The sequence below is a fragment of the Podospora anserina genome, chromosome 5 (assembly GCF_000226545.1).
Source record: "Podospora anserina S mat+ genomic DNA chromosome 5, supercontig 9".
Classification (NCBI taxonomy): domain Eukaryota; kingdom Fungi; phylum Ascomycota; class Sordariomycetes; order Sordariales; family Podosporaceae; genus Podospora; species Podospora anserina.
Genome location: NW_001914843.1, coordinates 141551 through 167800, shown reverse-complemented (window position 1 = coordinate 167800; position 26250 = coordinate 141551). Strand labels below are relative to the sequence as shown.

The 26250-nt window shown below is 48.3% G+C and overlaps 3 protein-coding genes across 3 annotated transcripts; 1 reads left to right on the top strand and 2 right to left on the bottom strand.

The window, feature by feature from the left end:
- Positions 1–9168: 9168 nt before the first annotated feature.
- PODANS_5_7980 (uncharacterized protein) lies at positions 9169–11501 on the bottom strand (the record flags this gene model as incomplete). Its single annotated transcript, XM_001904572.1, has 2 exons — positions 9169–10197; positions 10329–11501. The coding sequence occupies 2 exons, from the start codon at positions 11499–11501 to the stop codon at positions 9169–9171; spliced, it is 2202 nt and encodes a 733-aa protein (XP_001904607.1).
- Positions 11502–18623: 7122 nt separating this feature from the next.
- PODANS_5_7970 (uncharacterized protein) lies at positions 18624–20024 on the bottom strand (the record flags this gene model as incomplete). The annotated part of the gene is made up of 3 exons (XM_001904571.1): positions 18624–19175; positions 19256–19917; positions 19970–20024. The coding sequence occupies 3 exons, from the start codon at positions 20022–20024 to the stop codon at positions 18624–18626; spliced, it is 1269 nt and encodes a 422-aa protein (XP_001904606.1).
- Positions 20025–21314: 1290 nt separating this feature from the next.
- On the top strand, positions 21315–22094 carry PODANS_5_7960 (uncharacterized protein; the record flags this gene model as incomplete). The annotated part of the gene is made up of 1 exon (XM_001904570.1): positions 21315–22094. The coding sequence occupies one exon, from the start codon at positions 21315–21317 to the stop codon at positions 22092–22094; it is 780 nt and encodes a 259-aa protein (XP_001904605.1).
- Between the last annotated feature and the right edge of the window lie 4156 nt (positions 22095–26250).

Here is a 26250-nt window from a genome sequence, read left to right as displayed (position 1 = left end):
ACGCGGGTCTTAAGGCGCCATCTGAAGGGGTATCACGTAGTCGCCTTGAACGGCCCTTCTCTTTCTTTGTTTGCTCCTCTTTCACAATACGACTTTAGCTTTCTCTTATGACTAGCGCAAATAGAGTACCTGAGCATTGTTTCAAGCTGTCGCTACACCCTCATTAGCTATCACATTGATCTGACTTGGTAAATTGGATCCCATAAATATGTATCCCGAGTCTACGGTGAGCAAACCCGAAATCAAGCCATGCGCGCGCTGGATGACGGCTCTGCCGATTTTACCTCAAACTCACCGAGGTTAGGTAAAAAAAGAATTGAAAAGAAAGGAGCAGATGTCAACACTTGATTGTTTTGTGAAAAGCCAGAAAGTATTATGACTCTCGCCAGGAGAGCAATCATTGTGCTATGAGCCCTTCTGCATGCGTCTTCATGCAAAACTAAAGCGGTGGGCTGCAGGCCAATACCTAGGTCAGAGGTGGCTGCATTTGCATGTTGTTTTCTTGCTCAACAAGCCTTGAGTCCCTAATCAATCTACCGAGTAGGGATCTAGTAAGTCTTGATCAAGGTCCTAGATGCCCATGTGTGGGCTGCCGAACCAATGAGGTGACTACCAAAGACTACGTGGCTATATTTCCCTTTCGTTTCTGAGGATCGACAAGATCTGCAAAACATCACGCTGAGCCGTAATATGTTTCCCCAACTACGGTGGCGGTGTTTCGAAGTCAATACAGCATTGACACTTGTCAGAAGACAGGACAATGTCATCTTCTGGTCGCTTGTTATCCTCATCAAACATACAGACTGTGAGACAGCCAATACATGCTGAACCTTTGTGCCTTAATATGGACTGTTTCATCAACCATCAAAGACCTTCCAATTACCGAAAGGTGCATGCATGTCTTGTCTTCCGAAGAGCGTTAGCCATTCTTGTGCACTTGTTCAGGGAGCAACAGGAATTTCCGTCTCCAGCATGCAAGGCTTTCTTCAAGACGTTGCCAAGATATGCAGCAGGGTGGTGTTAACAAGTTTTTCACCCCAGGACGCGTCATGCGCATACGAGTAACCAATGGAATGGAGAGGTGGATGAGGACTGGCCATTTTTCATCCTTGACTTGGAGTGGCGGAGCTATCGGAGTGGCGGAGCTCTGTGAGCCGTGATTTTCGAGGCAGAATTCATCTCTCAAGTCCACGGCTGGCAAAAAAACACAGCACAGTGGGTAAAGAATCTGCCTCGGCTATCTTCCAAGTCCGGAGCCTGTCAGTTCTGTCCCCCCAACTTCTAGCAGTTCAGTGAAGCATGGTTCTGATCAAGTCGCTATCACCTTTCAAATCAGGGTAAATGATGGCACTTGGCCATATGTTAACACCGCCTATTCCAAGGGCTTAGAGTACCGCAGTACCAGAAGACTACGGCTCAGCGACCCCTCAAAGTTTGGAGCTCTCGAAGTCGGAAACAGTGAAATCCCTTGCTTTTCATTGGGTAGCCAAACCTGCAGTGATGGCGGTGTGTTTCGCGTCAAACTGCGTCCTGTACCACTTAACCAATGAAAGTCCAAAAAGATCAGAGGAAGGCATACTTTTCTTTTCATCTTACCCCTCCAAAAGCTGCACGGCTGAGCCGTAAATTTTGCCCGCCGCATGTTGAGTCACGTTGGTAGCCGGCACCTGTTAAAATTACCACGCGGGACGTCTTCAAATCGTTGCTCAAGGGGAAGGTACATTTTGTGGTTGCAATATTTTAAAGTACTGCTTGCATCATTCAAGCTGGCCGTGTTCTAATAATTGAGACCGTTTTGGAAATGATGGATGGAAGCTTCAGAGGGAAGCCGATGTCATGGAAGGCTTTATCGAACTTGGTTTAAAGAGCGGTGGCAGTCATCTACCTACCTTGAGCTTAGGGTTCTTTCTTCGTAGAACTCCATGATTTTGGGGGGGGGGATACGGCTCAGCAACCGACACTTGCATGAACACTGAAACGAAAAGTGGCGGAGTCATAAGACTTGTCGCTGCTAATTGGCCAAGACTCACTTCGGCTCAGGCATCAACCGATGCAGTCCCTTGGTGCCATCGAGCGGAGATCTGTTTTGAGGACATTGTGCAGGGCACATAGCCAGTTAGATATCAGCCAACCTATGCACAGTGTGTTGTGTTGGTTCATCCGGTGGCCTAAACACACTATATTAGCTGAGCCGTTATTTTCACTGGCCAATCACTTCGAAGTAGATGCAGACACCCTGAGTGCTTACCTCTCTCTTCTTAACGTGGCCCGCTCACCTTGTGGGAAGATTAATTTGGAAGCGCCATTCAAGCCTGACCACAACATGAAAGCCCAAGTTAAACGTAACGTATATTATAAGCGAGTGACCCATATAAGCGAGTGACCCACCTCCCACCACACCCTGACAAACCATCCTCAATTGCACCACATCAACACAAGGAATTAACTATAATTACATCAGAAACAGCTGAATCAGATGCTTCTGCAGCCTCCTGGCAAGTACGCGCATTATAGCCAGGCTTACCGCATACACCACAGTACCGAACCTTCGTACGAGCCCCCCCTACATTACTACTATCCGGCTACGTTTCTTACATTCCCTCTCCATCCACGGCCTTCTAATCCAGTAAATCCTGTGCCTCTTGTATAGTAAGCTGACCCTCCAAGCCTGTATACGTGTTTTTTTAGCTCTCCGGCGCTTACTTAGTACCTTATTAGCCTTACGGAGTAAAGAGATCTCTATACGAAGGAGAGCTACTTAATATATTATAATTATTATACCTTTAGTAAGTTAATTTACTGTAATTAATATTAAAGTTAAAGAATTATTTTAATAATTAATAATACGAATTTTAATAAACGTTAATTATAAATTAATTTTTCGAGGGTTATATAGTATTTGGGAAACCTAAGGTTATATAGTACCGGGCCGTAAGTTTAAAGGTATTAACGTATAAAATTTTATATTTAATTTAAAAAGTATTTTTTTTAAATCGTATAGTATAAGGTTAGTACCCGCAAAACTATTTTATATATTCTTCTTTATTATAAAAGTAAAAAAAGTTTCGCGGAAAATATAAAAGAATTTAAATTTACTTATATAATTAATATATATATATATTAAATCCTTAATTTAATGACCGTATATTTATTTTAGCGGCCTAAAAATAATTAATATCGAATAGTTAAAGGGAGGTAGGAGAAGTATAGAGGGTATATAGAGCGTAAATAATATTATTTTATTAAAATAATAGTACCCTCGAATTCGATTAAAGTAATAACTTTTCGTAATTATCGAGGATTAGTAATTAATATTTATTTTTTATACGGAACGCTATATAATAATCGAAATACTTAATTTAATTTAAACTTACCGGATTAATAATTTAATTATTATTAATAATTATAATATATTAAGTAAATAGTAAATTATATTTAATATATTAATTAACGAAATAATATTACGCGGCTAAAATAATAAAAAGAAAGATAGCCTAACCGAGGGTATTAATTCCTTAGATTATCGTTATTTATTCGCGGTTATTAAACTAAATTAATTTTATTTTATTAAAGCCGTTCGAAGTTATAATTATTATATTTACGAAAATAATATTTATTATAAACTTAATTTTATTAAAGTTATAAATATTATTATTTATAATACTATATTTAGTTTTAATATTTTATACGAACGTAAATTATTCGGTAATAACCTTTAGATCTTCGCACTTAGCCCTCTAGTAATTATATTTATATATAAAATACGTACGGAACTATAGTTAACGTTTAATAAAGTTATATACTTAAAGTTTATTAATAGGGTACGCGTCGCGTACGCGTAGTAGTTAGTTAACTATATTTTCTACACTACGTAATCTTGGTAAAAAAGCTTGCGTATATAGCTTAATAACGTATTAAATAATAGTATCCTCTTTAAATTAAGTAAGCTTTTTCGATTTGGGCATAGTATTGCGTCGTGCAGGCCGGCTAGCGCGCCGACGCCTTAGAGTCTTACGATCGACTCTATAGATCTTAGTTGCGGCTCGTTCGCTTAGATTCTTATCGTTTTGAAGCGCTTGGAGGGCTAAGATTATGTGGGCTTTATTTGAATTAGAAGGCATCTTGGATGGTTAAGGAAATTGTTGTTGAGTGCGAAGGTGTTATGTCACGAAGGAAGTGGGTCACTCGCTTATATAGGTTACTCGCTTATAATATACGTTATTTCATTCAATAAACTGATTATTGGACATTCTTGATATTGTTCTCGACGACCCGGGCAGGGAGACCTAATTTCAAGTAATTTATCAACTATTTAGGAACATCTCAAGGCTACGGCAGCTGCTATCTCTGGTGACTCCCACTTGTACGTCTTCATATTGCACCGATGGGGAGTTTTACCGTTTGTGAATCAAACCCACCCGCATATGGATATTACGTCTCAGCGGACAAAACTGCACCACACCAAGCCGCCAGTTTGAAATGGAAAAACAGGCCAAGGCTCTAGCATGTCAATGTTTATTGGCCACAATGCTCGGGGTGAAAGAGAATTCCTCACGTTCCTGCATGGTGACGTCGACTTGGGATTTTGCTCTAATAAAAAAACACGGCTGATAGGTCAGTTTCTGGTTACGTGTCACGGCATGATGCACTGTCACTCTCTCTATAAAATAATTGAGACACTCAGAGTAAGTTAGCCCCTATAGGTTGTAAACTATACCTGAAGAGCAAGATTAATAGGCCTTTTCAATATCTCCGGACGCCTTTTAATTATCATCAGAGACCTATTAACTATCTTTAAAAGGATACTGATTATCTCATAAGGTAAGGTTTATAATAATATAATATGGGTAAACCTACTCGGGTGTTATTTCTTTTGTGGACAGGGTGACTGCTAGATGCATGCTAAGCCAGTAAGAGAAGCAGGAATGTGAAGCTGCTCTCTCTTGGTTCTTCACTAGGTTCTTGAATCAGCAGGGGATTTGTTGGCTAATCGGAAGCGACCGATGGTCCAATATTCGAAATCATCCTGACTGGCCTGGCTTTTGTAATGATCGGCCTACCCAACGACCTTCTGAACTGGCCATTTTTCGTTCTCAAATTTATCCCACTCGAACATGGGCATAACGCGTTACGGCTCAGCACTACTATAGCGCAATGCGGCTCTTTTGTCTTCAGAAAAAAAGGCTGGCCACGGCTCTAGTATACTATAGTTGATTGGTTTACGCTCCCGCAATGTGTAATAACCTGCAGGTCGTGCAGACAGGAATGACATGCAAAGATGCGAGGGACGAGATCGTTTGCCTCACTTTTCTGCTTGGATAATGACAGCGGCTGATTGAATGTAACAGGCACGTTGGAGACAAGATCATTCCGCCCACGTTATTAGAGCACTACTTGGGCACATCCCTCATTTACATCTGTCTTTGTCTAACCCAGCTCTGATGTGTATATTCTCATATTCTTGAGGTTTATTTTCCTCGAAGACAATGCTTTGCCTAGGAGACTGAAGAAGGCAGAGCTGACTAATGGTATCTAAGGGCTGGAGCATCACCCGGGTAGACTTCGTATTTGGGGGTTGGTCTTCAAGGTGGGAATAGCTTCATTTTTAATGGCAGCGAGATCTTGCAAGGTAAATTTCTGCAAGTTCTGGTTTAGACTAGCTGCTAGAAAAGTGCAAAAGTATGAAAGTGGCTATATTCTCTATCGTGGTAATATGTAGCCAGGGGTCTATTCTGAGCAAGCAAAAGTGTCACCAGAGCATGTGTTTTTAACTCGACTGGGATATTACGGCTCAGCACTTGACCCTCAAAAGAAAGATATGGGCACAATCTTAGATCGGGCATAGGCGGAAACGTAGAGTTTGCGGCTGTTTAGGTTCATAGCCAGAAAGCCTGCCATATAATTGAGCGGTTACCTGATTCTTCAATCAACATGTTTAGGTAGGCAAGGCAGTAAGATTAGGGATCCAGGGTCTTTTTTGCCTTACTCATCGCCTTTTTGTCATTGCCAAATTTCCCAGACGATGTCATACCCAATGACGGTAACATCCAGGCTAAAAATGCAGCGACGTTGACAGTGACATGAAGCGCCGTTACTCGTTCAAAGAGTAAATAAGGGACACTAGCTGCAGCAAATGAAACTCACTCGATTACCTCACTCAACGACATATATGATACTCAAAGGCGCACCGAATATACAAATAGTAATGGCAGATGCAGGCCTCGTCTACGAGATGGTGCGGCTCGCCTTTATTTGGATACATCATAACTCTATGTTATAGGGAATCGACTGAAACGAGCAGACAATAAAGCAATGTAGTTACAAAAATACCAGGTTTCTTGGCTCTTGCTTAGATAGCCGGATCCATTTGGGCTTCTTGAAGGATCTGCCGCATCTGAAAATATGGCCCTGTGTCCTCTCTCTCCCACCTTCCACGATTTGGAAAGACAACTTTCCGTAACCGGTCGACCCAACGTATCAGTGGCCGATAATAAGTAGTAAAATACTCGTTAGCGATCCTGAGGAAGTCCCCCTCGTGGCTTACTAGCCCTGTCTTCTGAATCGCTAACCCCTTTATGTCCATGTAATTCCGTGAGTTGAACCATGCGTTAACTCTATGCTCGTGCGGCCCTTCATGGTCAATGCATATCCACCACAACACCCAAAAGAATGACTCGAGATCGTGCATGAAAGAATGCTGCTCGCCTAGAAGTGCCCCGATTGCCATGAATGCCTTCGTGCTTGTCTTCGTATTGGCACCGGACGCACCCTCTCGTTCCCCGTTAATGGCAAGATCCAGGTTAATTAAAAAGAAAGGCCAGGAGGGATTATTGATATCCTCGTTGATCAGGAGGTTATTGATAGAGATGTCTCTGTGTAGGATGCCGGCCTTACGTAGTGATTCGTGCTCTTCAATGCAGCCTTCAAGTACGGCAAGCAGAGACCTTCGGGAGTTAGTCCTGTAGATAGGAGTTCCATAGTCGCGAATAATGACACGATGATGCACCCGATTTGACAGATTACCGCTAGCTTGAGATGCCGAGCAAGACCGCTTGCTGTGTGGCAGAGGGGCGCCGGCTTCACTGGACGATCGTTTCTTACCAGCAGCCACGCTGCTGCTGCGCAGTTTTCGCAAAACTGAGGCCCGGGGGGTTGACTGTTTCTGCTGGTAAGTCTTGGCGCTGGTGAAGTCTAGTCCTCCTCGGACGTTATGTCGGGCGTCGTCATCCGTTCCACATATCTGAACCGTTTCGTGGTAATAATACCTGGCAACGTTGATGACGTTGACTGGTCGCCCCGCGTCATAATTCACCTTCATCAACGCGTTCCGGATACTGCCATGAATCTTTAATGACGAGCGGTATATATGACTGCCCTTGGGCATGAGCTTTCCAGCATGTTGTAGCCTGACCGGCAACCTAACGTGCTCGTTGCATCAACTTATAAATGATGAGCCGTTCCTTCGAGCCGTTCCGCTCGATCACGATGAATCGCTGGCCGTTAGCCGTTATAAATGTTAGATCGAAGCCAAGCTCCTCTTTATTCATCTAGAGAAACCCGAGGGCCGTAAATACAAAGCGCCACCCATCTTCGTTAATATTAAACCTCTCCGATACACTAGCGCCAAGCCGATCAAACTCCCATATCCTCATAAAAGATCCGCAAATAGTAAAGCCTAAAATAAAACGACCGGTGTCTTGAGCAGCGAAGACTTCCTTCGTATACGTGGCAAGGTCTATAGACCTTGCCCCGCCTGAGCCGCTATATCGGCGTCTGGGTTGCTTTCAGCTCGCCTGGTACCAGGATTTGTAACCAGTGGTATTGTGAGTCCTTCCCGGCCTTTGGGTCATCCACGAAGCCGATGTCTAACTTGCGTATCGCAGTGGAGCCCGGGATTGGCTTGTCGGGTTGTGCTAGTGGCCTTCGTCGATGTGTCGGGATAGACATGTAATCTTCTGCAAGCCTCGCCAGCTTCTCACTTAGCTCTGCAAACCAGCTTAAAACATCGTCCAGGTTTATATCTCTCGGCCATCCGCTCCACCCATTACTTAAAAGTAGTTCGTCGCCCTCCTTACACTTCTTGAAGACGGCCTCGGATGCTGCCTTAAGATCTAGCACCCGTCCGAAATATGTTTCGTGGAATTGAGGGAGCCCGACGTAGATGACGCCTAATTCATCTCTGAGGACTCTATCTACATCTTTGCAGTATTTAGACGAGTTTACTAAGCTGCATGTACTATGACGCCACGGGGTTTACAGAAGGGAGGAGGCTGTAGGCCGGGCGCTGAGGTGAGGGCCTGTGGGGCAAAGCGTACATCCAACCTGCCCAGGGCCCAGTTCAACAGGGCAATCAACCTATCTGCTTGCCAACTAACGCACTACGCACCTGCCTATCAAGGTGCCCAGGGCTTTACTGGCACTCTCACTGGCACCTACGACGGCACCTACACCTATCAGCCTACCTGCCCTAGGCCCTCTCAACAGCTCTCACACCATGGCTTGCGACAGCTATCAACTCACCTGCCCTGGCGTGCCTGGATCCTCTGAACGGCTCGCGCAACTGTGGCTGTTGATCGTCGATGTTAACTGCGGTTGACCGTAGCTGTTGTGCTTGGCATACTCCATAACGCTAGACTTAAGTGCGGCCTCCTGGCATCCGAAAGAGGAAATCGAAAAGGTGGGCTCGGATTTTGCTTGTCTCGCGATCAGGAAATTGGAAGCATCCACAAATTCTTGTGGACCTCCGTAAACTACGGTACAAAAGTTTATGCGTGCCAAATGATGAATGGCAAATATGTACTTCTTATTCTCATATCCACAGTCTCGCTCTCCCCAGAAGTTCTGCACAAAAGCACAATATTAACAACCTTTTCTTCCCTCTCCTCTCCTCCACCTCCCCATCAACTTGTCTCCCCAAAGTCTATAGTCTATGCATCTATGTACATCGTCGTAAATATCTATCATAAAGCGAGTGGTATGAGCCCCAGCGTCATCAACTGTTGTATGCGTTCCCAACTAGTTCCAGTATTCCCAATGTGTGTGTGTCCGTCATAAGGCATGCAAAATATTAAGTAAAGATCGTGTCGTTTCATCAAAAATCATAACCAAAGAAATCTTCCTCTTCTTTCCCTCAACTCCTGTGTTCTTCATTCAGATCGTAAACCACCCCTAGATCGTGAGCCAAGGAAGAATCTTGGTAGCGGGCTCCTCGAGGACAACCTTGCAAGTGGGGAGCTGAAGACCCTGGTCCTCATAGGTGATCTCACCAGTGGTGGCGTTGGAGGTGATCCAGCGTCTGTTCTGGAGATCACCCTCCTGGGCGCGGTCGTGGAAGTTCTGGGGAGCGAACACTATGCTGGAGACGGCCTCGGAGTAGAGGGTGACGGGGATATCCTCAGAGCGGGTGTAGTGGTGCATGCCGAGGTTGAACCAGACAACAATGTCCTCACCATCGACGCTCTCGTCGTTGAAGAGCTTGGAGAAGTCCTGCTGGGGCTTGAGGGGCAGGTTAACGTTCTGCCACGAGTTGCCATAGGGCTCGTTGTCGTGGTGCTGGGTGACGGCGAGGTGAGACTTGAGGATGTGGGAGGAGTGCTTGGAGAAGGGGGAGTTGTGGGTGCTGAGGTGGACGTTGCTGCGGCCGGGCACGAGGCGGTAACCGCGGGAGACACCCCAGGAGTTCTTCTCCTCGTCGTTGACGACGCAGAACATGCTCTGGCCGTTCTGGGCCCAGTTGAACTGCTGCTCCTTCTCCATGTTGTAGGCCTTGAGCTCCATCTGCTCGAACTCGCCGAGCTCGGGGAACCAGGGCTGGGTCTGGTTGACGACGATGAGATCGGTGCGCTGGAGGGAGTTCTTGGTGGAGATGATATCGAAATCGGCCTTCCAGGAGAGAATGTGGTCGTGGAAAGAACCCTGGGTGCCAAGGCCGACACGAGCGCCAAAGTTGGTCTGGTCCTTGTAGTAGGGGGAAGACTGGAGATAGCCGGAAGCGCGGACCTCAATCTCGATGGAGCCGTCAACGTGGAAAGCATAGTCGAAGAGGTAGTCGTAGTTACCAATGGTGGCGATGGTGCGGGCATGGAGAGCAGAGCTCTTGACGGCGGCAATGTTGGAGAAACCGTTGGGGTTGCCACCGCTGCCATATCTGTGACGGGCAACGGGGTATCCGGAGTCAGACTCGAAGAGGCAGATACCCTGGGGGTGGACATCGGTGACATCGTTGGCGGGGTAGGTGACGTTCAGCATGGTGGCTCCGAAGGGCAGTCGAACCCCTCGATGAGAGTGGCAGAGGTGGAACCGATGGAGAAGTAAGTGTCGTGGTAGACAGTGTTGGCAGCCTTGGGCTGGTTGCCAGCATACTGAGCAGCAGCCTCCTGGAGAGAGAGCTCGTAGATGATGCGCTCACCCTTGAACTTGATGTCGTAGAACATGAGACCGAGGATGCGAGTGAAGGACATGTAGAAAGACCAGCCCATGAACTCAACATACTGGTTCTCGCGGTCGAGCTTGTAGCGCTTGCCACCAATCTCAATGCTCTGGGGAGCAATGCGGTCGTCAAGGTCACGGACACCCATCTCAGGGACAGCCTTGAGAAGGGCCCACTCCTGGTCACGGGTCTGGGGGAACTCGCTGATGATCTCGCCAGCCTCGAAGGCCTTGCGGAGCTCATCGGCAGTCTTGAAGAACTTGGTGTTGGTGACATAGCCGCGGAGGGTGTACTTGGAGATGTCGGTGCCGGTGATGTCGAGAATGATGTAGAAGTCAATGGGAGTGACGTAGCTGGCGGCACCAGGGTATCTGAACATGATGGTGATCCAGGACTGGGAGCCATCGAGAGAGTGGGGACCAGTGTTGGCAGCGACAATGTCGGTGCGGGGGTCGCTGGCACCGTAGTAGGTACCATTGAAGAGAGCCTTGGTGATGTCGGCGACATCAGTCATGGCCTGCTTGAGGAGAGGCTGATAGCCAGCGGTGCGCTTGCCATCCATGTAGCGACCATCGTAGGGGATCTTGCCACCAAGGCCGCCGTTGAAGGGGTAGTCGTAAGGGGCGATGGTGGTCTCAGCACCAACAGGAAGGGGGCCAACCATGTACTCCTGAGAGACAGGCTCCTCCTTGCCGCCCTCGAAGATGACGACACGAGCATACTTGGGAGGCTGAGCTGCATCGCCGTCGATGTAGCTGAGGACCTGGGTCTTGTTGAGGTACAAGGTATCGACGAGGAAGACGTAGTTGTCGGTCAGGGTGGCGTTGGCAGGGTCCGTGAGGTTGAGGGCGCGCTCAGGAGCGTGGACAAACTTCCAGACATCTTTGACATCCTGAGGAGAGATGGGAGCCCAGGCGTTAGCCTTGGGAGCCTTGACGTGAGGAGCTTCGTCGGTGAGGGCGCAGGTGCGAACGTCAGCAGCGCTCACAGCGCGGCGCCAGAGGTCGGGTTCCGGACGAGCAGAGACGGGGGCGATGGCCAAGAGGGCCGCCACCAGAGACTCAGCGAGCATCTCGAAGGTATTTGGGTTCGTGAGAAGACTCGAACTCAAAGGAAGATGCAGATGGATGAGGGGGTGAGTGAGGTGATGAGAAAAGGTGGTGTCTTGTCGAGGGCGAGACACTCATGTCTTATACCTGCGCGAACTGCAGGTGAGACTGCATGTTTGCTATCATTCCAGATAGACAACTCGCCGTTCCGTGATCCCGAGATCTCGGGATCACACATTGGTAGTCTGAGATAAGACTGAAGTTGAAGTTCACCGTGTTAAGACTACAGGGCTTGGCACATGGTGTGCTTGATATGTGCATGTCGACGACAATGGCTGCATGCCAGCGGGGAGCTGCAATGCTACCCCGCCATGCGGAGAAACGCAGGTAGGAATATTGAATTCAAGGTGACAGCTTCTTTTGGCAGCATATCGCCCTTTTACCAATCAATCTCCCTTGTTCAGTCATGTTGGGCACAGGTGATGATGTGTTCCAGCTCCTGGTATCCGCGGTATGCAGTCCAACAGAACCAACACAGGGTAGAACTCGCAGTTGAGACAGTAACGACCATCTTCGGTATCTCGTTCCGGAGGAGCTTGACCGACGCGACGAGCCGTAACCATGTGGACGGTAGTGAGAGGCTTGTCGTCGTCCGGCCCGCTTGGCTGCGGAGGTGTTCAAGATATCGGAACGTCCTGAAACCTTCAGCGAACCAGATCAAAGTTGCCCTTGGGACCTGGAATGCCGAGTTGGGCCAGGGACGGAAGATGCGCGCTGTCAGTTTTGGGGTTCGCGCATCCCGCACCTGGGGACGATTGATAAGGCTCCCATTGGAGCGATTGGAGGTTTTGAGCGGTAAGAGAGGTCGGAGCCCCAGCAAAAGCCATGACCAATTGATTTTCCTGCCAGGTTATCGGTACGCCAAGCAGGCCGTCACGGATTCGGAAGTTTTGTGCGGAGCGGCCAAGCCTGCCATAAAGACTGCCGGGAGTGTGGCAATCCGCCGGGACGCCAAGCCTCGATTCTAGTCTGGTGTTAGCGGGACAAACCCTTTCGAGGCCGAGATAAGACGTCTTGGTTGCCCAGCTATGGTGCTCTGCTTTACCCATCCGACAAGCGATATCTCCTTCCGAGGCTGCCGGCGGCAGGCAAAGCAACTGACAACCGGGAACAAAAAGGACTGCCGAATTCCGGATGATTGCCTAGCATTGAGACTATTGTCTTGCCAGCTTGAACGCAAGAGATAGAGAATAACACGTCGCCACTGTCGGGCGAAGGCAGGAGCAAAAAAAACGCATCGGACCGATGTGGTGGCAATGCGGCCAGGACCAACAGAGTAAACGAATGTCGACAAAGGTATTGCCGGCCGGAGGAGTTGGAGATAGCCTCGACATCAAGCATGGAAAGACGACTGATTGGTGGAAACCAGGATGGTGGTGAAAATTTGAGGCCGCTGTCGGATTAGGAACGACACCAAATCAGCTCGTGCTCGAAGAAATTTCTGCAGGTGGAAGGAACGACTATCCAGGCAACTACTGCCGTCGTGTGATCCATAGGTACTTTCTATCATCTTCAGGGAAAGAGTCATCGCCTGCCTGGCAATTTGATGTCATTGTTGGTACCTTATAATTAGGTTTCTTTCTTTCAACATTGAGATTGACAAGAAAGCCGCCGTTGATGGATTACTTGGTCAGCTTACATACTGGCAACAGGGCTGCAGCTGGTTTTGTTACCGTGGAACAAAAGACAATACGAGGCAAGATGCACTGCATCGGTGATAACTGGGGGAGAAAACAAGAAACCGTGGCTGTATTTTCCCATGGTGACTCGGAATAGATCCATTAATCTGATGCTAACATGGTAATGCTACACGTTAATGGGACGGTGATGATCAATTGTTTTTTTATCCCCGGTAGCTAGCCCTAATAATCTTCTCCAATAAAATGCATACCGACCTGTCAGCAGATATAAGGTCCATTGCAAGTGTCTGTGTTGGTGGTCTTACGAGAGAGTAACATCAAATGAACGAGGCTCAAAGCGGTCAATGAATTGTGAAGATAATTAGAAATATTCAGGCTTTGATGAGACGACAACCTGATACTACAGTTTCCGTCATCTAACTTACGTACTTGGATCCCTGCCTAGTTGATACATTGATTCAGGGACTTCAATCATATGTACAAGCTTCTGTTCAGCTCAACACCAAGGTCTCATTCTGGCCGTACGCAGAATTCCAAGCAGACAACTAAACAATCTAAAAGCACATTGTTCCCAAAGAAAAGCCCTTTCGGATCACCACCGCGTTAATACAGACAGTCAAACCCCGTTGGCCTTGCAAAATCCTCAAGTCCTCTCAACCCAGTCCATCACCCCGACAACTACCACCATCCCCACAATTTTCCATCAACCAAAAACCCCCTAAAACAACCCCCAAAGAATCAACACATCAGAAGGCGTATTAGGCTCCCCACACCCTATCCGTCCCCTCGAACTAACCTTCCCATCCGAACTTGCAAACTACCTAATCGAGTGCCTAATCAGATCCTTGATATTATCTCTGGTTACTACGGCTTACTTCACTAGGCGAAAAGAAGTTGATAAGTAAGGAGGAAAAGCCTAATATATTATATTATTCTATTTAAGTTCCCGAGTCCATCAAAGCCCAGCAATAATCATCCACTCCCGTTTCCACTATTCCGGCTCTACAAGCTGTATCTCTCTTTACAGAGTAAAATATAGACCGGAGATGTGAACGGCCAGGGAATATAACACTCAACTTTGTTTTTTTGCAACCTATCCCAAATATCAACCAAGAGACAATACCATCACGTTATAGTGTCTTAGGGTGGCATATAATCGACGGGCTGGCCCTTGGCATGGTGGAGGATAGTGATATAGGGACACCTATGGAACATCCCCTCACTTGACTAGCTGGGCCATCCTACGTCAGTGTGACAAGGGCTGTGATACAGGGCTTGGAACAAATAGTTCAATTCCAGTAATAATCTTCAATGGCCTCGAAGTCCATGATGAAGGAAAACTAGGAGCAATACAGTGATTCTGAACGCGTGTTTATCTCCCGTCAAATGGTCCGTGCCTTCGTGCCTCAGGCCTCTACCAAGTCCTTCAATATCTCTCTGGGCCAATAGGATTCCTTTGATACCCGCCTTGCCTCTGTTTGTCTGCCTCACTTTTGACGAGAGGCTCACAACGTGCAGTTGCCCCTCCTTAAGGTGATATTTGGCGTTGTTGTTGGTCGTGGCTTCTGGAGGTTGGTCTTTGCCGTGTGACAGTCAGACCTCCAGCTTCTCCTCCAGCCGCTCTCTGAATAACCATCTTCATTCATCAATCATGGACGCCGACGACCTGCCATCGCTGATGAGCGGTCTCGCCATCTTTTCTGGTGGTCATGTTGTCTGGTCTGTTGGTCCCTATTTTGATGGAGGCAAAAATCACTCAGACCTTGACGATATCAAGCTCTACCATGTCTACGACAGCCTCTCCCAAACCCCGTACATTGACGGAGTCGGAATCCGCGCCGGAATGTCGGTCTCGACCCTTGGAGAATATGGCGGGCTTTCAGCAGAATCACTTAGCAACCACTCGAACTGGAATCACCAAAACGCAACACCATTCGTTTCACTCTAGGATGACTGGGCAAAGGGAGAGAAAGAGGTCGAATGACGACTCAAGAAACCCGAGGTGTACTTCCAAAGCACGAGACAATCGATATTCCATAACGAGGTTCAGGCCGCTGTTGTCTCGCGGAACCAGCTTCTGGAGACCAACAGCCTTGCTTTCAACCTTGCAGAGCTCTTGAACAAACCAGAGCATAAAGACTTATTGGCGACACTCTGGGCCAAGAAAACCCCAATCAGCCCCAAGGAGTGGCTAGCCATGTATTCGGTTTTAGATGATGCGGTGGTTAAAATCTTGACGTTCCGGGATGCGACTCGACTTGTGGAACGGCGTACCGGGCTTACATTTCGGCAACGCTTGAAGGCTCTGAGCGTACAGGATTGCTCTGAGTGCAGTGGAGGCAGCACCGATCACGTCGATGCGGGGACAGAGTTGAGATGGCGCCATGTTGCCCCTCATATGATGAAGAAGAAATTCTTGCACCCCGATGGTTCGTTCCGCCAAGTTTCCCACCAGCAAGACTCAGCGAAAGAAGCAACTGGGCGGCACATTGACAAGATTGCGAGGGGAGATACGGACGGCCTTTTGTGGAAACAAGTCCAACCTCGGGGACAAGTTGTATCAAGGCTTGCTAGTAATGGGCTCCATGTCTGATCCGCTTTGGAAGACTGTCGCCCCTAAGAGGGTATTGAAGAGGTTCCAGGATTTGGTAATTTATATCTACCGCAAAGTATTTCCCGAGACTGCAGATCGGGCCAGATGGGAATGATTCAAGACGATGAAATGGTCTTGGTCAAAAACTTTAGCTCATGGTTGTCGCGATATGGAAGCCTTTGGGAGCTGGATGGCTTGGAAGGTAATATTGACTGGGTCATTCGCGGGGAAAGGCTGGTGGTTGAGCCCATTGACAAGCCCATCTTCATGTGATATGACTTTCATCGATAGCTATAATACCAGACCCGCACAATTTAGCTTTCTTTCTCGTCTTTTTCCCCCAAAAGGAGACAAGGTCTCTCCTCGCATCAGGGGTGGAGTTGTTGTGGGTTCATCTGATGCGAGCAGATAGCAGAATCATTCCAAACCCGCTCATCTAGCTCATGCTGATTTCACCTCAGACAGCCTCACAACAAGACAGACTTTTTATCATAATTCGTGCCTCAGCCCCATTGACTATGACTTCCAAACCGTGCCTGGCTGAAAAGGAGAGCGACTTTCGGCCCTTCGAGTTCGGGCCGCATCTTGATGGAGAAGATATCACGCTCTACCGCGTGTTTGATAACGGTTCGCAGGCTCCCTACAGAATCGGGCGCGGGTTTCGTGCAAAACTCTTCAAACCTCGTCAGCAAGATGTACTGTTCTCTGAAGTAACCACAGGCGACGCACTACACCAACATCTCGATTGGAGAAATCGACATCCAAGCCCTTTCATTTCACTTTGGGGCAGCTGGGACGCTGCCGTGAACGATGCCAAGCAGAGACTATTCACGCCCTGTTCCATTCAAACGCCTGTCCGACGAGACATATGTGGATAAAGACGGAGACAGAGTTGAGAAATGGACTGGAAGACAACCGCGCGACATCGTTTGGATCGCCGCCGTGTCCCCTCGCGAGTTGCTACGCCACCGTACTTTTGTCTTCCACCTTCATGAATACACGTCAAGTTACAAGTCTCCGGTCAAGGTGGAGAAATGGGTCCTGAACAAAGATCTGGTCTTTGAAAAGACGTGCATCAAGAGCACCCTCCAAGCTACCAGACCAATCAGCCGCGTCGAATGGCTTGCCCTATTCAAGATACCCGACCCGCAGTGAAAAAACTTTATCCATGCGCAAACCTAGCCTTGAAGCATTATATCAACAAGATATTGGCAAGGCTGTCGAAAAGAGGTTGTTGTCTCTCACAAAGTCAATTGAAAGGCTAGCCACCAGGTCAAAAGGAAACTCTAAGTTGGTCTCTGCGGATGCTTATTAGCTTGGTGACCAAGTGTATAAGGGCCTGTTGCTTGTCCTGACTTTCGGGGATCCCATCTGGGAACTGGCTGTGAAACTGGGCGACAAAAATTACTTTCAGAGTTTGGTGCTTCGGGTCTATCGAAAGGAAATTCTGGCTAAAGGGGCCATGTGGCCTGTTATTTGGGCAAAACCTGAATCAGAGATTGTTAAGTTTACGGTGTGGCTTGTCAAAAAAGGGAGTCTTGTTGATGGAGAATGTGGAGGGTAGTCGTCTGCCTATTGACTGGGAAATGGAGAATGAGTGGATTTGAGGGATCAGTTTGTTTTTAAATAAGTGAAGGATCTGGACCTATGGTCTGGGCTGTTGTTCAAGTTGGGGGAATTCATCTCTTTGCGTGTTTGTGTTTGCTTTTATGACGTTTATGGCTGTAGTAGAATTTATGTCAGGTGATTTTGATGGTGTTTTGCTGTTCATGTTAGACTGAACTTGTTTGCCGAAAACTTCTAGTGAGAAAGGAAGTCTTAAATGGGACTGTACTCGGAGACGAGCTTGGTAAAGATGATGCAATTGGAGCTGAACGAGATATCTAGTGTTGTTGGTGGGCAAAGACCTTGGGGGCTCATCTGAGTGGCGTGGTCACCGGGTTCCAGGTGCCGACTGAAAGAGAAGCTTGTGCTGTTGATTCAGTGCGACAGCAACAGGAAGATGAAAGAGTGAAATGAAACTGGGAAAGAATTGGATTTCCTCAGATGAAGCACGGACATAGCCCACACCCAAAACTCCACCAAAGGGGCAGGTTAGGGGTAAGTAAAAAAAAGTCCTTAAGGGTATTCCAGGGTGGTCGATGAGATGAGATGAGATGAGACGGCCGTCAATTTGACTTAGCTCACCGGCCCAAGGCCTCGATTTAGCTTAAAGCCATTAAGATTTCGTTCATCTCACTAGCTTGCAAGACTTCCGGTTATTTTTCCGGCCCGATATCTAATAAAGTTATTGGCTACTAAACCACAACCCTTACCCTTACCCAGGCTACAACTCTCACTCAGGCCGTATCCTCACCACCAAAAGCCCAGGTATTACCGCTATTTCAGTACTTCAAAAAAAGCCTCAAAATATATACCCTTCGTCTTGCAAGATGTAAGATAAGACGGCAGGTGGATTTGATTTGGCTTGAGCAAAAATAAGGCCAATTTGGCTCGTCTCACAGGCCCATCTTACAAGATGAGTCAAAACCGTCTTATCTCATTGACCATCCTGGGCATTCTAAACGATAACGGGAAGGTCTTGCCGTTCTCGAGCCGGTGGTAAAAACGATTGAGGCAGGCAAAACTCCCAGAGCATCTCACGGAATTGAGAGCGGCAAAGATATCTCGTTTCAACGCGTTGCCTGGTGCTGACGGATTACTGGTATCGGTCTCCATGGGGGGCTCCAGGCAAAGAAAAGCCACAAACAAAGGAACCACTTCTTGTTCTTGGTCGCCTAAGGACGCAGTTGATAGAGCGGGCATACTTGCTCGGACGCCATAATGTCTAACTAAGCATTATTGAAAGCTTCCTACAATTTGGACCAAAAACTTGCACGTGTCTTTTTTCTCATGATTTCCCTCGCCAAGAGGATGAGTAACGCACCTGTAGCGAGGGCACTCCCTGAGAAGGCTTGTGCCCCGACATAGAATCCACCTCCAGCAGTAATGAGCCCACCAGCTATCGGCGAACCGATCAGAGACCCAATGCCAATAGCACCAAAAACAATTCCCAAACGTGACCCCACGTTGCGCAGATCCGAGTTCAACACGGCTACCGCCGCCGGCATCAAGGACTGAACGCCGCCCACAGCAATGCTGTACAAGGCAGTCCAACCGTACAGTCCGGCGGTCGAATTCACAGCGATCCACGTATACATGGCCAACGCCGAGGCCAGAATGAGTGCGATGAAGGTGTTGAGAGTACCGAAGAGTTTGGCGAGGGGGGTCGGCAGTAGACGTCCTGCGAAACCAATTCCGTTGAGGGCGAGCAACAGGTTTAGGGACTCTGTGTAACTCATCCCGTTTATGTCCCGGGCGTATGAAGCGAGGTAAAAGAACCCGAAGAAAACGCCCATGAATGACTGGGCTCAGGCTCGTCAGCAAGGTTCCATGGTATGTATCTGTGAGAAGAGAATAAACATGCCAAGAATGAGCCAAGAACAAACAGACTGAACGCGGGCTCTCTGAAAGCAGTGAAATCCACCACTGGCAGTGTCTTCTCGGCCTTCGGCGGTAACTGTCTCGGTCGCACCACCACCATCGCCAGCGTCAACGTGCCCAGTTGAATGAACCCAATGGCCCTCAAAGTCCACCCAAAACCAATAGTAGGTAGCAATGTCCTCGCCATACCAGTGTATACGAGACCCCCCACAACACTTCCACACGCGGCAATTCCCATGGCAAGCGGTAACCTGCGTCCAAAGTATGTCGAGACGACGGTCATCATGGGTGTGAGCAAGCATCCGTTGCCAATGCCAATGCAAACTCCTTGGGCCAGCACCAGCTGCCAGTATGTTGTGCATAAAGACGTCATGAAACACCCAAAGACAATGAGAAATGCGCCGAGCGTTGTGGTGGTGCGGAAATAACCAGCATCCGTGAGGCGGCCACTGATGATGCCGCCGAAGAAGAGCAAGAAAACGGCGAGAGATCCGATCCACGAGATGTCAGAGGGGGGAAGATGAAGGGTTGAGACGTAGTATGTTTGGAAGATGCCGAAGGATATGATGATTCCCCTGGTATGCTTGTCAGCGGATTGAATGAGGAATGATACACTTGGGTATACATACCAGCTGTTCATGATGACGAAGAAGCCGGCCAGTACTAAATTGACGGGATCAGCATCGAGGCCAATGATTCTTCTCGGAGAGCTTACCAGATAGCCAGGCCTTCAAGCCTCCATCTGGCGGTGTATCACTGGTGGCTGCCATCGTGCCGGCAGCACAGCCAGGTTGTTCACAACAGGTAACTGAATTCGTGCTGATCTTTTTGCTTTGGAGACTGGCCCCAAACTTTTGCTACATTCTGAATGATGTAACAAAGGAGTCTAAGTTTATAAATGCCACCAGGACTTAAAACGCCTCCTTAGTCTCTCGGCACGTCGGAGGGAAAGCATTCATCAGCCCGGCCGGGTTGGAACCCTGCAGGGCCTCCGCACATCCTTGAGAGGGGAAAGCCTGGAAGGACTCCAGTCTTGACCCATCATTGCCATTGGCCTAGCCTACCTAGCTGATGAACTGAGCCAAGATGATAAAGAAGTCAATACGTCTACTCCGGGAGGCAGCCAGGTATGCAAGCACCTCCCTTTACACCAGAACACAAGAAAGCTCATTCCCAGACAAACGCCATATCTTCGAGACTGCATCCTCATTTCTGCACATCTTCCAAATTTCTTTCAACGGCGTACTGGCTGAAGAACAGTTGTGTGCCTGTTCTTGAGAAACCATGATCCCTGTCAGGGGTCACCGTCGAGCACTAAGCCTATTCAGGATGCATATTCCGCCAAGACCAGCTTACAAACAAGCTCTCAACGCCGCACCTAGACAGAGTGGACCTTTCAAAAAGTTTGTGACGACATGTTGAGGTCCAGACTGGCATAGATCCTGGGACTTATCTCTGGTATTTTGGGAGACATGTGATTTGTTTGTGCAAACTTCAGTTTTTACCTCAGTGGCCTCGAAAGCATCACTCGTTAGAGGAGAAGACGAGGATGAGAAGACTCTGTGTTGAGCCTGTGACTTGTGGGAGAGACTCGTAGGAAGAGTAGGTGTCTTCATTTTGGTCTAGGTGAGGTGTATCACTGTTCACTGACCATCCTTGTAATCTGACAGCAGAAACCTTGTTGCCATTTGGACTGGGCAAAGAGGTGGGTATCACGGAGGAAAGACCGAGAAGCCAGGATCAGATGTCATTGTTCCGACGCATGACTAGCAGTCTTCTGCAACGCTTTGAAATCGAGAATCGATTTTGCTGAAGCTGATGAGTTAATTTGGCGATTATAATTACTAATCGCCTTTGTATGGAAGGGTAATGAAAATTTGCAGTTTATCAGCCAATTCAAGAGGGTACGAACGGGGAGAAGGGAACTGTATAAGAACTCTAACGGTTCCAAGTCGGAACCTAACTTATCATCCAAAGTTCACAATTCATCAGAGAAACCTCAGCCGCCTAACAAAGCACTTCAACACCTTGTTTTACAGTCTCAAAAGCATTCACCAGCCATGTCAACCTTCAAGAACAAAGTCACCATCACCCACATCGGCACCGCTACCGCCATCCTCGACATCGACGGCATCACCTTCCTCACCGACCCCTTCTTCTCCCCCGCCGGCACCGGATTCGAGTTCGCGGGCCGCATCTGCAAAGTCCATGACGACCCAGCCCTCAAACTCGACCAGCTCCCCCACATCGACGCGGTCCTCCTCAGCCACGAGAACCACGCCGACAACCTCGACCCTCCCGGCCGTCAGCTTCTCGACGGCAGGCGGGTGTTTACCACCGTCGACGGCGCAAACAACCTTGCCCCTCGACCCAGCGTAATCGGCTTTAAGGACTGGGAGGAGCGCAAGGTTCGCGTTGCTGGAAAGATATTCAGCATCACAGCCACGCCTTGCAAACACTGGCCGGGGCATGAATGTGTCGGTTTCATCGTCCACACAGAAGACTTTGGCGTTGCGGCCGATGGGAAGCCAAATGCCATTTACTTCACTGGGGATACCGTCTACATCCCCGAGCTGGCGCGCATGGCGGAGAAGTATCACATTGTTATTGCTTTGATGAATCTAGGGAAGGCGACGTTTGATGGGTTGCAGATTACCATGTGTGGGAAGCAAGGAGCACAGCTGTTTCGGGATATCAAGGCTGATGTGCTGGTTCCTATGCATCATGAGTCGTGGGATCATTTCACGCAGAATGAGCCCGAGTTGGCGAAGGAGCTTCGGGAGGAGGGGGTGTTGGATTCGGTGCGGTGGCCTAAGCCTGGGGTGCCATTGGAGCTTTAACTGATGGAAGGGAAGGATGGATGCGGAGGCTTGAGAAGGAGTGGCAAGGGCCGTGTCTAGGGAATGTAGACAAGGAGTATGACGCAGGTTCATTACGGTAGATAAATCCAGACCAGGTATCTGGCTTGGGTCTTTGATATTGCGGTGGAAAGCTCACAAATGGTGTTTGCTTTTGTTCTTGAACGTGTTATAAAACCTATTGTCTGCGAAGAATACCTCACCTTGATACCTTACTCGATGAGCGTCCCATTTGGACCTTTCTGGAGTGATACAATGTTCCGGTCTGATAAGGTGTGGTATTAAAGCTGTTTGTACACCTCTTTTGGTCTTTTTCCGGGAATATCTAAGATGCTGAAAGATGTAATTACGAGGTTTGATTGGTCACGATGGCTAGGAGTACCCAGGTCAGGTAGTAGTATTTACTGAATATACATTATGACCTAGCTCGTTTAAGGTTGTATAAGCTTGGCTATGGATGCCTGGCAACTGCAGCCTTCTGGCGAATAGAAATGCATCTGACGCGTTCAGCTGAGCCCTTTTCCCCTCACCTCATGAAACTCTGATCTCACCGCACAGGAGTGTCAAAAAGTCGAGTTCCCAATAACTTAGGATGCCTTCTAAGCTCGATCTCATTATATTCACCGAGATGATCATCGTGATGGTTACATGGGCTGTCGTGATTGACATACCATTAGGCTTGATATGGCAGGTCCGATGTGTTCGGACTAGCGGATACATGGGGGGATTCCTCATTCCAACTCGAAATCGAGCCAGCTAGTCATGCTGCACCACCGCCCAAGTATAGTTACCGTGCGCTCTCTAGTACCGACTCAGCAATCCGCCTTATCACGATTCAAGCACCGGATGGGAGCCACGATTACGAGCTCATGGCGTGCTCCATGGAAGAAGTACCACTTGCCTCAGCTCTCTCTTTCACCGCACTATCCTACGCGTGGGACTTTGAACATGGAACCGACCCGACCATCTGCGATGGAGGTCTCATTTATGTGACAAAGAACTGTGTCGCTGCGCTCAGAAATGTCTGCAAGAACAAAAGCACAAACAAGCGGATGTGGGTCGATGCAATCTGCATCAACCAGGCAGCAACGGCAAAGAAGGGAAGGGCCATCAGATTGACATCATGGGCGACATCTACAAGAAGGTGACTCGCGTCCGAGTTTGGCTTGGTGAACAGGACGAGTCTAATGCTCTAGTTTGTGAGTACTTTGAGAAGGTCGCTGGGTTTGGTGGCCATTGGAAGGATGAACAGAGTCCAGAAGATGTCGCACTAGACTTGGCCCGGAAATGGCCACGGCTAACGAGGAGTATGGTGGATTTCTTTTTCAGGTCTTGGTTCACCAGGGCATGGCCAGTTCAAGAAGTTACGCTCCCAGACCCAGATCTCGTCAGGGTGATCTGCGGTGATACATGCCTCAGCCTTTACAGCCTCCGTATGGGTTGGGATGTCCTGAAGAAGCTCAAGGTGCTCCCTGCCTCTGCCAGCGTTGATCAAGCTGTGTCTCTGCAGTTTTATCTGGCAGATGCCATTGCTTTGAAAAGGGGTGTTGAAATTCATGAACCGGGGCATCGTCGCACCGGACGGACCATCGGCCAAAAAAGAGCTTACCAGTCGCTCCTGACGGGTCTGTCTCAGTTTTCCTTCACAGCCGGCATGAATGCCATGCGCTTCAAGTCCTGCCAAGAGGCAAAGACAAGTTCTTTTCTCTCTATGGTGTTTTTAAGGAGCTTGAGATTGACCACGGGATTCCCATCACGACGTGGGCCGTCACTGATGCTGAAGTCTTCGAAGCTGTTACGCTGGCTTGCTTCAGATTTGATGGAAACGTGGATGCCATCCGGCTTGCACAGCAGTCAAATTCTTACATGCGGCTCTTCAATAACGTTCTTTCTCACGCCAATCACAATCCGTATAACCTTGTATCCAGTTCTCTATGTTCTATAACGCGCGGATTGTTAATGGCTACAAACAACCTTCGAGCTGGACGAGACAAATCTTATACCCCGGAAACAGAGGGTCTTATCACTTTGCCCTCTTGGATACCCGACTGGACACAACCTATACCGGCGCGCATTGCCTCTACTCGACACTTGACACGTTTGTCTCTGTCTCGACATCTCAGCCCACAAACGAAGCCGTTCGATACGAGCTCAACAAACAGTCTTTACTAGTGGAAGCTAAAGTCTTCGGCCGTGTGGAAGAGATCGGAACCGTAAATTCGGTCCAGCTGCTATGGCAGATTTTATTCATCTCCATGATCAACCAAGCAAAGCCACTTCTGCAAAGATCTGCTCCAGACCCTGTCTTGAGCGCTCTGGCCGAAACGTTGATAAAACTGACTTGGAGGTCACATATTCGCCAGATTCTTGTCTCACTTCGAATAGCCTCCCGCACTCCGGGAGAATTTGACGTTATAGCCTACGCAACCTCAGCCTATACATCACACACCTACTTCACTCCAAGGGCCTTTCAGTTTCTCTGTTCCTGGATTACCACAGTGGCTTCCTGCCCTTGTGATGGCGCGCGCATGAGACTTGTTTCTGGCTTCAAGATCCAGCCGATGTTAGAAACAAACGCAATCTCACAGGCCTTCGGGGTCTTTTTAAAGGGCAGGTCGTACATAAACCAAAACATGTGGCGCCAGTCTGCCGGCGATGTCGTCTTCATCACCGGCGGCTTACTAGGAGTTTCGCGTCTCGATTCTCGAGACCTCGTTAGGAACTAGCTATCAAGACATTGATACGCTACTTGTCTCCCCGTCATGAGCCGCTTGATTTCAGAGGTCACCCAGGAATTAAGCATGTTTCTCGGGGACACCAGCCTGTACCTCTTCGCCTGGCCGTTCGGTGTCATCGCCAACTCCGGATTTCTGGTGGCATTTGTTGTTCACCTTTGGAAGTTCCTGTGGTTCCTGAAATTGCCCGTGTTGGCAGCAGTCACTGCCCTTGCCATTCGCTTCTCGCAAGACAGAAGTCCTGTCTGCGTGCTTGCTAGTTTAGTCCGAATCTTGGGGTGGTTTCGAGAGTCTGAATCATCCGGAATATATGACAGCCAGGGGATTCGCTTTTTTGTTACGGATACGGGATACACTGGAAGCAACAGCCGTATGCTAGCACTGGATCATGGTGATTACTTGGTGCAGGTACGAGGCTGCACCATGGGTGGTGGTTACTTGATTCTGAGATCTGGGAACGACAACAAGACAATGTCATACAGCGTTGTTGGTGCGGCGTATGTTGGTAAAGGCCCCCTAACAGAGACTCAGACACCTGGGGAGATGGTATGTGAAGAGATATGGTTACGGTAGAATCCATAAGACCACAGTTTCGCGATATACCTAACACACCACACCTATTCAGTTGTTCACCCTGTCATTCTCATTCTTCCGTACAGCTATTTTGCCATGCTTTCGGCACCTTTAAACCACAGGCATTATAACGTGCTTACTAAACACTGCTGCTAAGAGCTCATAAATAGCAGAAGAATTATTAGTAGCTGCAGGCACCAAGCACACACGTTCTATAAAGAAAGGAAAGTGACTTCGAATGAATGTCAAGGCCTCAGAATGCATTCGAAACGCATCTTGACTAACCTCTAAAGCCTAACTTAGATAGTCAAGGCCTATGAACTATCTCTATATGTATTGTGATAAGCTAACTGATGGTGTTGGGATAAAAAGACATAATTCACTATCCACTTTAATCAGCCCGTTCATTCTTGAGACCTGGAAATGATACTGGCTCAGCCGATGCCTCCAAGAGCCGGTGACTGTTGACCAAGACCTTTTCCACAAACTCTATAATAACAGCATCAGATCCTAGCTCGGTTAGCAGATCTTTCTGTCAGCAAAAGGGGCCATGATTTAGCCTACCATCCCGGCCAACAATGGAAATAGACGAAGGGACCTCTACACGCGCATTTGTGACAGGAGAGATGCGTGATACACTGCCAACTACAAATCAGGTCAAAATGAGAACTTGGGTGAATGGTGGATGGACATATAACTTACTCGGCACAACCACCTGCGGGAGTCCTCCTAAGAAGGAGTACAGGTCTCTGCAAGAAAATCGCCGCTTTTCTCGGGGGGTCCAGAGTATGCATTTCTGTAGAGGGGCTCGGGATCTCCGGCGGGGAGAA